The sequence below is a fragment of the Castor canadensis genome, chromosome 16 (assembly GCF_047511655.1).
Source record: "Castor canadensis chromosome 16, mCasCan1.hap1v2, whole genome shotgun sequence".
In the NCBI taxonomy this organism is placed as follows: Eukaryota; Metazoa; Chordata; class Mammalia; order Rodentia; family Castoridae; genus Castor; species Castor canadensis.
In genome coordinates, this window is record NC_133401.1 from 8681262 (window position 1) to 8698069 (window position 16808).

General features: G+C 38.3%; 1 protein-coding gene across 4 annotated transcripts in view; it reads left to right on the top strand.

Moving 5' to 3' along the window:
* Positions 1–16214, top strand: part of Znf540 (zinc finger protein 540) — a 44674-nt gene extending 28460 nt beyond the window's left edge. For all 4 annotated transcript variants that reach the window (XM_074058303.1, XM_074058301.1, XM_020151098.2 and 1 more), the window contains exons 3-5: positions 2274–2400; positions 3687–3782; positions 7180–16214. In XM_074058303.1, coding sequence (XP_073914404.1) covers positions 2274–2400; positions 3687–3782; positions 7180–8945 — 1989 coding nt within the window. In that variant the 3' untranslated portion in view covers positions 8946–16214. The remainder of the gene's footprint in view (positions 1–2273; positions 2401–3686; positions 3783–7179) is intronic.
* The last annotated feature ends 594 nt before the right edge of the window (positions 16215–16808 follow it).

Genomic DNA, 16808 nt, shown 5'->3' on the forward strand with positions numbered 1-16808 from the left:
CACCTAACACCTCCTATAGCCCCCTCTCTTCTCAAACAAGTACCCACTGTGCATTGACCAGTCGTCCAGTGCTGGCTCTCCATTCACTCTGCCTGGGAGCAGAGTCCTCAGGGGGAGGAATTTGAGCAACCCTCATAAGATCTGAGGTGTAACCAAACAAGATGGCTCATTTCATCGCACGTGAGAAAACTGACGTTTTCCACAGATCGGTGTCTGTAGACAAAGGTCAGACTCAGTACGTGTTTGAGTATTTTATAGAGTGACCAGGGGATCTTTCCTGTGAATGTCTGAGAGATGAAAACCTATGATAGGGCCCAGCTGAATGTGCTGGGATTGACACCTGCGGGATTCCGGTTCATTCAATGTCAATATTCTTTATCTCAGGAACATCACAAAATTGACTTTTCCTGTGATGCTGGGGCTGAGCCCCAGGGCTTAGAGGCAAGTACTCTACCATTAAACTACATAAACAGCCAGATTAGCTATTATATAACTGACTAAAATATTTTGTAAGCCAGGCATGGTGGCACATGTCTGTAGTCCCAGCTGCTCAGGAGGCTGAAGAAGGAGGATCACTTGAACCCACAACTTTGAGATCAGCCTGGGAAACACAGCAAATACTTCATCTCAAAAAATTGTAATAAGAATTTGTCAAAACAAGGAGAAATTAGGATATAATGACATAGTAGAAAAATTGAAGCATAATGAAGTTCTTTAATTTTATGCAAACCCATTGTTCTAAGAAAGATTTTTATGTAGCAAAAAAGTCATTGATTTTTTAAATTCTCACACAGTTTAATAAAGAAGCATCACCATCCTGTAATCATTCAGGAATGCGTTGACAGGATTCACTATATCATATTCAATTTTCATAGCTGGAGGCATAGATTCATCTATGCAAATATTACTGAGCACCAACTATGGGCTCAGAGCTGTTGAGGTTTTAGAGGTACAGAGCAGAAAAAGACAAGGTTCTTAAACTCATGGAGGTTATGTTGTAGAGGAGGAAACACAATAAGAAGGTAAAAATAGGAAATGCAACTTGAGAGGTTGTTATGGTTTTGGTTTTGCTTTTGGTGGGATTGGGTTTTGAACTCTGGGCTTCATGCTTGCAAGCCAGCCGCTCTTCCACTTGAGCCACTCCATCAGCGTGAGTGGTATAAAGCAATCCACATGATGATTTATTTCAAAAGTGATGGGGGACTGAGTGCTTTAGATAGGCTGGTCAGAGATTGCATTTGGAAGCGATGCCTATGTGACATGAAGGAGATAAATAAGTAACCTATATAAATGCATGAGAAAAAAGCATCCGGGCAAAAGGAACAGTAATAGCTCTGCAGCAGGAAAACGCTCGGTGTGTCTGAGGAAGAGAATAACAAGTAGCAGGGGAGGAGTGAACAGGAATGGGGTGGGACCAGTGGCAAAAGACGAGATTGGAGCAACAGCAGTGGCTCAGATGTAGGGATTGTATGATACAGGATGGCCTTTGGATGTTACTCAGAGTAAAATGGATCCCTTGGGAAGATATAATGTAGGACTGTGACAGGATCTGGCCTGTGTTTGAAGAGCGTCATGTCCGCTGCTCTGTTGGGAACAGATGAGGAGATGCTGGAGTGTCGGGCAAGGATGGTGGCACAGAAGCTAGGTAGGAGGCTACCACAACAATCCAGGATGTTGGTGTTGTGAACCAAGATGACAAATGGTGAGGCTGGTAGGAAGTGAGTGGATCCTGTGTACATAATTGAAGGTAGAGCCGTAGGCTTTGTTGAAGGATTGGGCATGAAGTTTGTAAGAATGCCAAGGTTCTGAGCATGGGCACCTGGAAGAAAAGAGCTGCCATTTACTGACGTGGGAGTAAGCTTTGGAGGGAGGCAGATGGGAATTCGGTTTTGCAGATGGTAAGATTAACATACTATTAGTCACCCAAGTAGAGAGGCATGATTTTTTTTAACTGAAGGAAAACAATGTTGTATTTCCTTATATCCACTATTTCATTTAATTGGGAAACTATTTGTCTCCAGAAAGTTTGCATAATTTTTTAAATCCCACAATATTTAAAGAAATGTACATTATAACAATTAGATTCTTCAAAAAAAAGTGGGTGACTCTACTTCAGAACACCAGTGTCATTTCTGTCTCCTACCTTTGTCACAAGTTTGCTGCCCTGCTGTTTTGGTATAGTCCTCCTTGCTGCAATGAAATCTTTCATCTCCTCTTCTTTCTTAAATCCGTAGATAGAATTTCACCAGTAACTTGTTGGTTTACTGTTTCAGACATCAGTGACATTCAAGGATGTGGTTATAAACTTCTCTCGGAAAGAGTGGGAGTGCCTGGACCCTGCTCAGAGGGACTTGTACAGGGATGTCATGTTGGAGACCTACAGCAACTTGGTCTCACTGGGTAAGGTCATTTCCCTTAAGTAATTTAAACGCTGCTCTCTGAAGCGGTATCTTTCTCTTCCAGGAATTCAGGACTGTTTGTTTGTCGATTTGTTTTTTGTGTATTTGTTTGTTTTGTGGTGTTGGGGATCACACCCACAATCTCAAACATGTGCCATAGCACTGAGTTATAATCCTAGCCCTTTAGAACCTTTTTGAATGAAAGAATCTAAATTTCTTTCCTTTCCTCAATGGATTGAACTTTGTTGTTTTATAAATGACATTTTCCCTAAATACTGCCCTTTTTGCCATGCTTTCCTGGTCTTCACAAAACTCTCCTTAATCCACTTCTCCACTCATGTCTTCCCTGATGATTGAGGGACTGAATTAGAATTCTGGCACATTTATTCTAAAGCCAATATCAGAGAAACTGGGTTTTACACTGTATTTGAGTTTTGAAGTGATTTGGATAACCCATTACTTGATGGTCTGCCTGCAAGGAGAACAGTTCACCGTTCCACCCAGTGTCTACAATTTATGTCAATGTTTAGCTGAACAAAATTTATTTAAAATTAAACACATTCCATTTCTTACAAAAAACATTTTCTTTTGTTTGACTTGTGATTTAAAATCCATTAACATAGCATTTAACTTAACAAGAGCCAAGGTTCTTAACAAGAACCTCAAACTATCTAAGGAAGCTTCTTGTTTTTCTCTAGGTAAATTTGTACCAACAAAATCATAATAGCTAATAGAGTGCTTACTATATCAGAGATACTGTTTTAAGTTCTGTTTTGATTTGACTTTGTCCTGCCAGGAATGGAACCCTGGCCTCACACATGATAGGCAAGCGCTCTACCTCTGAGCCACAGCCCAGCCCACACTGTTGTAAGTTCTAAGCATTATCTATCAGATAGGTACTATTTTTATTTTCATTTTACATGTGAGAAAACTGAGGCCCCCAAAATTTAAGTGATTTCCTTCAATCATTATTCTACTTACTAATGGCAGAGCAGAATTTGAACCCACACTCTCTGGACCTAGGTCTATGCTCTCAAATACTGCTGCCTGTCCAAAGAGACAGCCTGTCTCATTCCAAAATGAGACCTTCACAAGTATCTTTGTTTTCTAGGATGCTGAGGTTGAGGTTACCCACATTTGAATATTCTTTCATCTTAGTTTCTGTGAGGTATTAATTACTATTGTGTGGATCCATAGTTGATTATAAATTTAATTAAGTCTCAAAATGTTGTCATACTCGTAACATTTTTGCTTCTATGACTCCTTGTATTTGTTTCTTGTAAACAGGATATTCTGTCTCAAAGCCACATGTAATTATCTTACTGGAGCAAGGTAAAGACCCCTTCCCAGTGGTGAGGGATGTGCCAGGAAGACAGGACCCAGGTAAGCAAGGGCTCGTCGGACAAGTGGACATCATCATTGGCAGCAAAGGCCAACTGGTCAGGGCAGAGGCTCAGGCTGTGCATGGCATGATAGCCTAAGACAGGAAAGGAAACAGTTTTGCTTAGCACAAACTACAAAAGAACTTTATCTCAGCTACCAACTATCATTTTTCTTCTTTCCCCCTTCGTATCACCTGCCATTTCAATAAGGAGAATGCTCTCTTGCTTCCCCAGTGCAACCTCTGCTTTCCATTCTCTTTTCTTTCACTTGTCCAGCAATGCCCACGCTGAGCCAAGCACTGTGCCAGAAATTAGCAATACTTTGATGACTAAAGCCTCCCCTACCACTAGTGGAGTTAACATTGTAGAATGGGAGATGTAAGTAAGCTGTAAACAAATGAATAGATAATATGACATTAAATTGTGACTCGTGCTACAAAGGAAAGGCATGAAGGGTAAGGAGATGGGGTTTTAGTCCAGTTAATTTAGGTGGGGTGTTCAGGAAAGGCTTTTCTAAGGAGGGGACATTTATGCATAGACATGACATAAGGGCTTAGGCCCTGTGACTGTCTGGAAGAAAATCATTCCAGGAGAAGGGAACAATGAGCTATGTGTGTGTGAGGAACAGGGAGAACCTCAGAGCAGTTCAGAGGGGAATGAGTATTAAAGAAGAGTTTAGTTGATCAGGAGCTAAGTTTTACCTAGTTTGCTTTTCTTAGTGAGGAACTTGGGTTTTCTGTTTCAAAGAGTAATTGAAGTCATAATCCAATACATGTTTTTAAATGGTCACTCTAGATGCTGTGTGGAAGTACAGCCATCAGCTAGCAGTGTACATCTGAGGTCTAGACTGGCTGTGATGGTAGCTTGGATTAGAATGACTGATGAAGTGTGATGAGAATCATCTTATGTTTTGCAATAGATGATGTAAAGATACCACAGGTTATGGGTGAAAGAGATGAGATGGCCAGCTAAATGGAACCAATTTACTGAGATGAAGCCACATGCCATGGTATGTGCCTGTAGTCCCACCTACTCAGGAGGCGGAGGCAGGAGGATCACTTCAGCAGAGTTGGAAACCAGCCTGGGCAAACAGATCCCCATCTCAAAAACCAGGACATAAATTACTGAGATGTAAAGACAAGAAAGATGGCTTGCATAATGGAAATGGAGTCCAGTTTTAGATATGCAGTCATCCCTCTGAATCCATGGAGGTTTCAGGGTCACCCAGTGATACCCAAATCCATGGACACTCAAGTATCCCATATAAAATAGCATAGTATTTGCATATAACCTACACATGTCCCCTCTAAGTCATTTCTGGATGACTTATAATAACTAATACAATGAAAATGCTACAAATGAAGTTGTTATACCATCTGGTTTAAGGACTACTCATGAGAAAAAGTTTGAGTATGTTCAGTATAGACGTGATTTTTTTTCAAATATTTTCAACCCACAGTCAATTAAATTGATCAATCTGGAACCTGTAGATACAGAGGGCCAGTTGTTATACCAACGAAGCCTATTTGTCATCAAGGCTGAGATGTGGAGCAGGCAGCTGAAGAAGCCAGCTTAGCACTCAGGTAGAAGTTAGGACTAGGTGCATACACTTGGGTATCCAGCATGGAACTGGATGAGATCACTTGGGGCTGATCTGACCTTCCACCTGTTTTTGTAAATAAAGCATTATTGGAGCAGAGTGATACCTACATGGATTAATTGCATATTGTCTGTGGCAGAGTTGAGTAATAAAGTATTTACTGTCTGGCCCATTATGGAAAGTGTGCTGACCCCCTCCTCTAGGAATGAGTACTGATAGATACAGGAGACCAGAGGAGACAGAGACTCCTCTGTTTGGACAGGTGCATTGGGTATTTTCAAGATAGGAGCTCTTGATCTGTTTGCCTGGGCTGGCCTCAAACTACAATCCTCCTGACCTCTGCCTCCTGAGTAACTAAGATTACAGGTGTGAGCCACCAACACCTGGCTTTTTCATGGATTTTAAGGAGCCAGAAAAACATGTATGTAATGACAGATACACAGCTTTCTCATTTCATTCTACAGTTAGAGTTCATTTACATTTAAAATTTTCTAGTTTCAAATATATATCACAAAATTTAGTCTGTACTCAACTTTTTTATTAAAGACATTAGTCTGATATACTTTATCTCAAATACACAATACATATTTGATTAGAAGTGATTTGCTGTTGGAGTGGCTCAAGTGGTAGAGCAAGCTTGAGGCCCTGAGTTCAAAACCCCAGTGTCATGAAAAAAAATGCAGTGATTAGAAGTGATTCTCAAAACATTGGTTCTTTGCAGAGATTCAGCACTATCATCTCTCTTGATCCACCATCCCTAGATTTCAACTGTGAATGCAGCTCCCTTAATCATAAATATTCTCATTCTTTAGTTTCTTGTATCAGCTAAGAAAAATCGCTATAAAACAATGACTAAATAGGCAAAAGTAGTTTAGATACAAGTAAATTTGTTTTCGGTTTTCTCTTTAATCAAACCTGTTAGCTTTCAGAAAGGAGAATGATACCACATTGTCTTATCATAGCTTTGGAGTTAATCTTGAAGTTGGATAGTGTCTGTCTTCTGATTTTTCCTCTTCAATGTTTTGTTGGCTCTCCCTAGTCTTTTGCCTGTCCATATAAATTTCAGAATTAGTTTGTTAAAATTCATGAAATAACTTACAGAGGAGACTGTATTGAATCCATAGATCCAGCTGGGAGGAGCTGCCATCTTGACAACATTGTGTCTTCCTATCTGTGTATATGAAACATATCCCCATTTGTTTATTCTTAGTCTTTCATCCAGTTTTGTACTTTTCCTCATATATATTTCATACATTGTCTGTTAAACTTAAATCTAAACATCTCACATTGGATAGGAAGATCTGAATGGAAATGGAAATGAGTTTTTAATTTCAAATTCCACTTGTTCGTTGCATGTGGATGAGAAATTGATTGACTTTTTGGTGGTACTGGAGTTTGAACTCAGGGCCTTGCACTTGCTAGGTAGGTACTCTATCACGTCTTCCAGGCCTCCCACCCAATTGATTTACTTTTGTGCATCGACTTTGTACCTTGATATAATCACTTATTATTCTAGGAGTTTATTTGTAACAAGTTCCCCAGATAATTCTGATCCACACCAAAATTTCAGAAACACTGATGTAAACTATTTGCCCCATCACCAAATCTTATATCTTAAATAGTCTTTCATTCCCTAAGTTCATACTGGCTGAATTCAAACTACAGAACCATAGTGTAAAGTTCTTTAAGACATTTACTTATCATGAGAACTAGTTTAACTTTGTCTCCTCTTTTGAAGATGGAAGCTTTATATTTTGCTGGGGAAATAATCTTTGTTTGCTCATTTGTTTTCCTTCAGGTTTATTTTCCAGGTCTGAGACTGACAAATTACCATCAGAAAAGGACATCAATGAGCTAAATTTATCCAACTTGGAGAAAATACAAATCAGTAAAACTCTTGGCCTTAATGAATCTATTTTGAGAAATGAGCTGCAGAGCAAAAATGAGTTGGATGGTCAACAGGGACCTCAAGAAAGGTATATCACTCAAATGAAAATCATCTGTAAGGATAAGCCAGCACGTGGAGAGGATCCATCTTCTACTCTGAATCAGAGAATTCACAATTCTGAGAACCCGAATGAAGACAGGGAATGTGGCTCCAACTCAGTTCAACTTGAAAAAATTCATTCCAACGAACACCATGATTGTCAAGAATGTGGGAATACTTTTAATAGTGTCTCTCAGCTTACTCTACATCAGAGAACTCATACTGGTGATAAACCCTATAAGTGTAAGGAGTGTGGGAAGCTCTTCGGTCGTAAGTATCAGCTTACCCGGCATCGGCGATTACACACAGGTGAAAAGCCGTATGAGTGTGAAGAGTGTGGGAAGGCCTTTAGCCTTGACACGCAGCTGAATCGACACCAGAGAACTCATGCCAGCGAGAAAGGCTATCGATGTAAACGGTGTGGGAGGGACTTTGTTAGCTTCTTAGAGCTTATTCAGCATGGGAAAAGCCACACCAGCGAGAAGCCATATGAATGTAAGGAGTGTGGAAAGGTGTTTCGACTCGGTTTATACCTTACAGAACATCAAAAACTTCATACAGGTGAGAAAACCTACAAGTGTAAAGAGTGTGGGGAAACTTTCAGTACGTGTGGACAACTTACTCAACATCAGGAAACCCATACTGGTGAAAAACCCTGTGAAAGGAAGGAATGTGGGAAGGCCTTTGGATGTGGTTCTTACCTTACTGAGCACAGAAAACCACAGGCAGGTAAGAAACCTTATGAGTGTAAGGAGTGTGGAAAAACCTTTAATGTGCGGGGACAGCTTAATCGGCACGAAACGATCCATTCTGGTGTAAAACCTTTTGAATGTGATGTGTGTGGGAAGGCTTTTGGTTATAATGGCGACCTTAGAGTACACCGTCGAATTCATTCTGGTGAGAAACCTCATCAGTGTAAGGAGTGTGGGAAGGCCTTTATGCTTCGTTCAGCCCTCACTGAACATCAGAGAATTCATTCTGGTATAAAGCCCTATGAGTGTAAGGAGTGTGGGAAGACCTTTCGTGGGCGCTCTCAAGTTAGTCTACATAAGAAATTTCATACTGACTTGAAACCCTACAAATGTGCAAAATGTGGGAAGACCTTCAGATTTGGTTTCTATCTTAGTGAACATGAAAGAATTCACACTGGTGAAAAACCCTACAAATGTAAAGAGTGTGGAAAGGCTTTTATTCGTAGAGGAAATCTTAAGGAACATCTGAAAACTCATTCTGGAGTAAAACCCTATGAATGTAAAGAATGTGGGAAGGCCTTTAGTTGGCGTGGACAGTTTACTCAACATCAGAAAATTCATACAGGTGTAAAACCCTACAAATGTGGAGACTGTGAGAAGGCCTTTAATCGTAGTGGAGACCTTAAAGTACATCGAAGAATTCACACTGGTGAGAAGCCCTATGTGTGTAAGGAGTGTGGGAAGGCCTTCCGACTTAATTCACACCGTACTGAACATCAGAGGATTCACACTGGTGAGAAGCCCTATGAGTGTAAGGAGTGTAAGAAGGCCTTCAGACAGCGTTCACACCTTTATCAGCATCAGAAAACTCATAATGTAACTTAGAAGAAGAAAGCCTTTCCATGCATGCTCTGCTTACAGAGTATCAAAATATTCATGTGGGAAAAATTTAGTCAGTGTCTTTCTTTAGATATGTTTACTTAATAAATACATAAGAGCCTTAGTCTCTACTAAATTTTAAAGAATTCATACTATAAAATAAACATATTAGCATAAAAATATTGGGAAGTTTTCTAAGCAATGATACAAATATTATCATTGCCTTCCCACTACTCTTCTATCTGTGTGATATCAGGAAAAACATTTATCTGATGGTGCCTTGGGTGAAAATGATACCCACACCTAAAAGTGTGGCTATTAGTTTATAGTATGTCTGATACTGCTTAAAGTATCTGGTGAAAAAAACCTATTTTGAGTTAATGCTGGATATTATTTTTTTATTATCAAGCACTATGATTACTGAATGTCTTAATGGAAAGATACAGTAGAGGAAACAAATTTATAAAAACCACTTGTCATTTACTGTATTTCAGGAAATTCTTCAGTAAAAAATCTGTTGTGGACTAAATGTGGCAAATTCATAGCTTGAAACCCAAATTCCAATGGAGGGATTTGGAGATGGGGCCTTTGAGATGTAATTACTTCAAGAGGGCAGATCCCTCATAAATGGGATTAATTCCCTTATTCTTATAAGCTAGCTAGACATCTTTCTTCCTCTTTATCTCCTTCTCTAGCTCTTTCTCTCTTTCCTTCCTTCTTCTCTCCCTCCCTCCCTCCCTTCCTTTGTTTTTGTTTGTATGTTTGGTTGGTAAGTCTTTTGAGACAGGTTCTCACCTTAGAGCCCAGATTGGCCTCAAACTCTCAGTACTGCCTCATCCTCCCAAGTGCTGGGATTACAGGCATCCACCACCATAGCCACCATGTTCACCCTGGTTTCAAACAATGAGAAATCAGAAATACAGAATAGGACCCTCAACAGAATCCAAGTATCCTAACACTTTGATCTCAGACTTCCAGCATCCAGAACTATAAGAAACAAGTTTCTGTTGTTTATAAGACACAAAGTCTACTGTTTTGTTTTAGCAACCTAAACTAACTTAGACTCTCATGTCATAATATGTAAAGAAAGATCTTTCCTCAGACTTCATTGCTTAAATCCTACTAGAAAAGTAAGACTGGGAAAAAACCCTAAGGATTTGGTTAAGGATAAGCTACTGAAGCATGAAGGAGAGACAAAAAAGAATTTATCTGTAATAATGTGGAAATTATAATGATAACAAGAAGACATCTATCTATAATTTTTTACCCCACTCTGTTTTATACACTTTCTGACAATGAGAAACTAAAGATGACACTCATTGTCCCTCCACCTAGATTTGAAAATTTACACTTTGCATGCATGTTTTGTTTTTCTATAAATACATTTGTTTTGGCTGTGCCATTTGTGAGTACATCACTTTACCCCTATATAAATTGGCTCGTATCTCCTAAAAGTCAGAGTATTACATATAACTCAAATACTGTAATCACACCTTAAAATTTAATTCTGCCATAAAATCTTGTATATGCAGTCCATATTCAAAATTTCCTAATTGTTTCAAACATACATTTGATAAACACTTACAGAAAGAGAATTTGTTTTCCAGAGTCATGCATTTACATTTTGGTTATTCTGTCACTTTTAAACTGTCCTGGTGTCTGTGTTTCCTGAGATGGACTTTTTGGAGCATCCATCAGCGTTGTAGACTGTCCTGTATTCTAAATTTGTCTAATATATTTTGTCATACTATTGTTCATCTTGTTCCTCTGTCTCCAAAGTAGAACTTAAGTGAATGTTGTCTTAGCTTCTGGTTAGCCATGTGTAACACAAACACTTCACAGGGATAGTGCAGTTACACACACAGGAGTCTGTAGTGCCAGGTTGTCTCTTATGTGGTGCCAAACTTGATCACCGGTTGACATGGTGACTGCCAGGGCTCCCTATTATAAAATTGTTTTCTTTGTACTCAGTAATTGGGTGACATCATACACCCCTTCTTGGGAATTTATAATCAATCACCTCTATGTGTAACGCAGTCATGGATTAAGCTGAAAAACAAAATATAAACTGTAAACCCTTCAGAAAGGAGTGATAATGAAATATCTAGGTACTGAATTTCGGGGATGGGGCTAACGCTCTCCTCAGTGGGAAGCTGGTGTGCCTCAGTGCACACAGGACACCACAGCTGAGATAGAGCATTTCCGTCTTCAGCATCTTCTGCTGTCTTTTTTATGTAGTAGATACTGAATGAAATTTGGAAAAAAGATGACTATTCAACTCAGATACTTCATACATAAAGGTACAAAATAACTCGAATGATGAGAAAAAGGATTTTATGCAATTAAAATCAGAAATTAAGTAATAACGAACAGTAAACTAGTGGACTTATCCATGATTCCAAATTTGATAAAAAAGAAAGATGGCACACAGCTACATCATGAATAAAAAAAGATATTACCACAGATATGTTTTTAAACCATAAGAACATGCTGCTACTGTAATATATATAAAATTCTCTAGAATATGTACTTCATTGAAATTCATACATAATCAAGTATAAATTGGTCAGTAAATAACTGAAATTTTAAATTTAGCCCAATAATCCTTCATACACAGCAGCAGCATCTGTTAGCATGCTCTGTTTTTGTTGTTGTTTTGTGGTACAGGGTTTGAACTCAGAATCTACACCTCAAGCCACTCTACTGTCCCTTTTTTTATGATGGGTTTTTTTGAAATAGGGTCTTGAGAACTATTTGCCTGGGCTGGCTTTGAACTGTGATCCTCCTGGTCTCTGCCTCCTAAGTAGCTAGGATCACAGGCGTGAGCACAGCTCATGCTCTGTTTTTTGTTGGATAAAAACATTCAAGGAGATAATCCTGACTAGAATTGTCCCAAACCCATACCACAGAGATGACGTAATCCAACTGGCAAAACTAGAGAGACTAATTACTAAAAAAAAAGCTGAATGAGTTCTAATTAAGGAGAAAAGTCAAAATGCTAAATAAAAATGTCAGCAAAATGCTATAAAACAATTATACAATAAATACTTCTGTAACGTCCAGGCAATGGAACTTTCTGATTCTGGACATATTGAGCTTAATGGTAACAAAAAAGAATAATTGGTCCAATTTCATTATATTCTAGATTCATTCTGTTAGGTTTATTTTCATTACGTACTGTACTGATGTCATCCATGGTAAAAAGCATTCCATTTTAACATTCTAAACATTATGAAATTATACAGGCAATAGTTCCCTATGTTTACTTTAGATAACAGCCAAAATGCCTTTTTACGAAAAGCTTTCATTGATATTATTTGATAAGATCAACATTGTGACAACATCAACACATCGCATATCTAATGAGATCTAGTGTATACATGTAGGTATATACCCAAATCAGTCACATGGCTTATTTGAATTTATTTCTCTAGGAGAAAATTTTCCTGAAAATAACTGTTAGGACAAAGGCTTTTTAATATTGTTTCCATTTGAATTTTAATAAGTGGTATTGGGATTATTACACACACATACACCCACCACACAAACACACACACACACACACACACACACGCTCCCCTCCTAAAAATCTAAACAATTTTAGTGAATCAGAAACAATGGAGAACAGCTGAAATTCAGGAAGTATTTGGCATTAGATATCTAAGGAAACCAGAAAACAAAACTCACAAGCAAGTGTGTACCACTCTAGGAGGTGAATGTGACATAAGTAGGGAAAACTTTATCTAAGGTTTCCCACAAGGAGCAGGAGTGAAGACAGTGACAAAAGGGAGGGAAGTTGCTGGGGGAAGCAATTTGACCTGCACATCACCCTTCCTTAAACCAGTTAGCAAGTACCATTCTCTGCTGCCATGAGGACTACGAAAGGCCAGTGACTGGCAATGCCCAGGAGGAGTAAGCAAGAGCATCCCTGTTCCTTGCTGGCCATGGATCCTGCAAGACGCTAGCATGTTGCCACACTATCTCTGAAGACAAGTCAGAGCACACATCAAAGCAGCACATCTCACTGCTACACTGGAGCTGGCTGCATCCAAAGGATCTTCAGCCAGGCCTGGTGGCACACACCTATAATCCCAGCACTCAGGAGGCTGAGGGAGGAGGATGGTGAGTTTGAGGCCAGTCTGGGCTATACAGTAAAACTCTATTGCAAAAAAAATTCAATGAAAAGAATACTGAACTGTAAAACTCTAGGGAGTAAGAAGAATCTGACTTCTGGAGTTGCCACATTATAATATTCAACATGTCTAATTTTCCACAAAACAATTAGGAGGCATTCAGACAAGAAGTGTGGTCCACATAGGGTAAAAAATTAATAGAAACTGTCACAGAGAAAACATAGTAATTAGACTTATGTAAGTCTTAAATATGCTCAATGAACTGAAAAATGCATGAAAAACTAAATGAGATGATAAGAATGATGTGTCAACAAATAAAGAGGAGGAACAAAATAGTCTGGAGTTGAAAAGTGCAATAACTGAAATGAAAATTTCTCTAGAGGGGCTCGTCAGCAAATGTGAGCAGGCCAAAGACCGGAAAGACAGTAAATATGAAGACAGAGCAATTGAGACCATTGAGTCTGAGAAACAGGCAAAAAAAAAAAAAAAAAAAAGATCCTCATAGACCAACTGTGTATCGTGAGACCTAAGATCACTCACTGGGAGAGTGATCCAGAAGTTTCTCAGAAGCAGAGAAAGGAGCAGAAAAAATATTTGAAGAATTAGTGACTGAAGGTTCCCCAAATTTGATGAAAAACATAAATTTACATATCCAAGAAGGTAACTAAATCCCAAATAGTATAAACTCAAGAGATACTGAGCCATGTGATAATTCAACTGTTGGAAGAGAATCTTTTTTTGATTTTGTCTGATTAAGGGTGGTGATTGAGCTCAGCACTCCATACATGGTAAACCCATCCTGCAACACTGAGCTGCACTCCCAGCCTCAGAAGAGAATCTCTTTTTTGAGATAGAGGCTCACTATGTAGCCCAGGTTGGCCTCCAACTAGGTATGATCCACCATGCCTGGCTAAAAAATGGATTTTTAAAAAATTTTTAAATGGTTGCACTCTATGCCATTTACTTGAGACTCAGTTTAAATTCAAACACACAAATTGAAAGTGGATGATTCTTTGTAAACATAACAAAGAAAGTTGGGGTGGCTAGAACAAATATCAGAAAAATAGACTCTAATCCAATCATTGTTACCAGAGATAATGAAAAATCTATAATAAGAGTCAATCCATCAAGAACAAATAAAAATTATAAACATACATACCTACCAACAGCACCTCAAAACATGAAGCAAAACCTAACAGAACTGAAAGCCAAAAACAATAATTGGAGTCTTCAACACTCTACTTTCAGTCATGGATACAATAAGTAGACAGAAAACCAGCAAGAAAACAGAACTTGAACACAATACAAATGAAGTACACCTGATGGACATACGTGGAATACTCCACCCAACCATAGAAGGCATGTTCTTATCAAGTACATGGAAGATTCTCCAAGGTGGGTGATGTTAAGGCCACAGAGCAAGTCTCAATAAATTTAAAATCACTCAAAACCATACAACGATGGACACTGCTCAGCAGTAAAATGGAATGGACTGTTTATCATGTAACAGCTTAGATCTCAAGAACATTATGCTGAATTCCAAAAGGCAGTTTCAAAAGGTTACATACCGTGTGATTTCATTGATGAAATGACAAAATTAGAGAAACAGATTAGTGGTTCTCAGGGATTAGGAATGGTGGGGGAAGGGCACAGTTGTGATTACAAGGAAGTGTACAAGACAAACCTTTGAGGTGAAGGAATAGTCTTATATTTCAATTGAAGTGGTGGTTGTGTAAATCTACATAAGTGATAAAATGGCATGTAATTATGTACACACATGTACCAATGTCAAATTCTATGTTTTGATATTGTACTTTAACTACAATGCTGTGAAGTGTACTACTATCTTTGCAACTTCCTGTGTATATATAATCATTTCAAGATTTTAAAAGTTTATTTTTAAAAGCTTCAATATAGATGGCCTTAAAAGCAGAATGCACACAGATGAATTGTGAATTAGGAATCTGGAAAATTAAGTTGTGAAATAATCCAGAAATAACAGAGGTGATAAAGAGATTCCAAGCACAGAAAAGCACATGACATGAAAGAAAGTTCCAACATCGTTTAATAGAATCTTAAGGAGGGCTGTGGATGGTAGAACTCCTTCCAGCCCTGGGTTCTATACCCAGCACTGCAAAAAACAAATCTAAAGTAAATAATAGGGAGAAATGAGAAGAGATAATGTTTGATGTAGTAACCAAGAAAAATCAGCACAGAATAGAAGGCAAAAGTCCTGTATTTGTGAGAAGCTTACCAAGTTAATAAAATTCCATGTATCACTAATTCTGTCACATATTCTTCATAATGCCATGTATGATATTGAAATATGTCTTAATATCAGTGAAATGTTATAATTTAATTGTCACTGTTATCTTTTGGAGAGACAGTGCTGGGAATCAAACCAACGGCCTTGCACATGCTTATGCAGGTGTTCTACCACTGAGCTCCATCCTGTCACCAACACTATTATCTTTTTAGTGGTAAATTATCATGGTCCTAAAATTTATGGCTTTGAAAAAACTAGCAAGATAATATTAAGGTACATTTGAGCAAAATGAAAATATATGAAAAGCTTCAAGAAAAAATATTTTAAAATGTCTACAAAGGGATTAGAAACAGATTGACATTTGTTAACCAAAATTCTCTGAAAAAGCTGCATCTACATTAAAGATCCTGCTGACTGACTGACCTTGGCTGAATAGATCATCATGATGACAGAGAGATGAAATGTTGCTGGTTCAAAGCCTAAGTTATCTTTAGATATCTTTAGTCTCATTACTAGCATTTACTTTGAATCTCTGTATCTGATCTAATGTTCTTGTGATTCTTAGGTAAAACTCTTGGAGTGTGTTGCTAAGCTAAGCAGATCACTAGCTTCTGCCAGCCCTAAAGCTATGCGTGCTTGAGATAACATCTGAAACCTATACAAGAGGTTTCTTTGCTTTGCTGTTACCTGCTACTGATGCTCACCCCAATGCATTTGGGAAGTGTGTTGAATTATGACTTTCTCTTATTGTGACTATAAAAGTCTGTGTAAAATCTTCCACAGTGGAGGCATGTTATACATGGTAATTCAAATTCATGTTCCTGGGCCTTGGTCACTCAAAATAAATGGCTCAAAATAAATGTCTTATTTCCCTTGGAGTAAGAGTGTTTTGTGTTAACACAAGTTACACTTATTTGTAAGAAGAAAATAGGAGCAAATCTTCAAAGTGAGGGAGAAAACAGTTTTGTATCTACACTTCCAGACTATTGCTGAACTCTCATTTATGTGTCAGAGAAATAAATTACTTCAGAAAACATTGAATATTTTCCCTAGAAGGGTTACTCTAACACAAAGAAAATGTACAGCATCAATGAAGTGACAAGAACAATAGTTGATCAACTCACTTTAAACTAAGTTTAAACCAGAACTGATTATAAAAATGCTAGTTAAGTGTTTCAAAATGAAATTCTATGTGATATCAACACAGAGTATAAAGGTAAGGAAAAGGGAATCGAAAAGTAAAGAGTTTGATGGTTCTTTTCTTATTCAAAAGTCCAGATGGTTGTGTTAGGAAAACACCGCTCACAAAGAAAGCGCACGAGAAAAGTCTCTCACATCCAAGAGCAAAGTTTAATGACAGGCATGAGCCACCTAACCAAGCAGAGAAAGATGGCACAAAGAGAGAGACTTTGGGCCAGGCGTGGCCTTTTATAGAAGAGGGGGGGCAAGAAGTTGGTGCATGCACAGGAG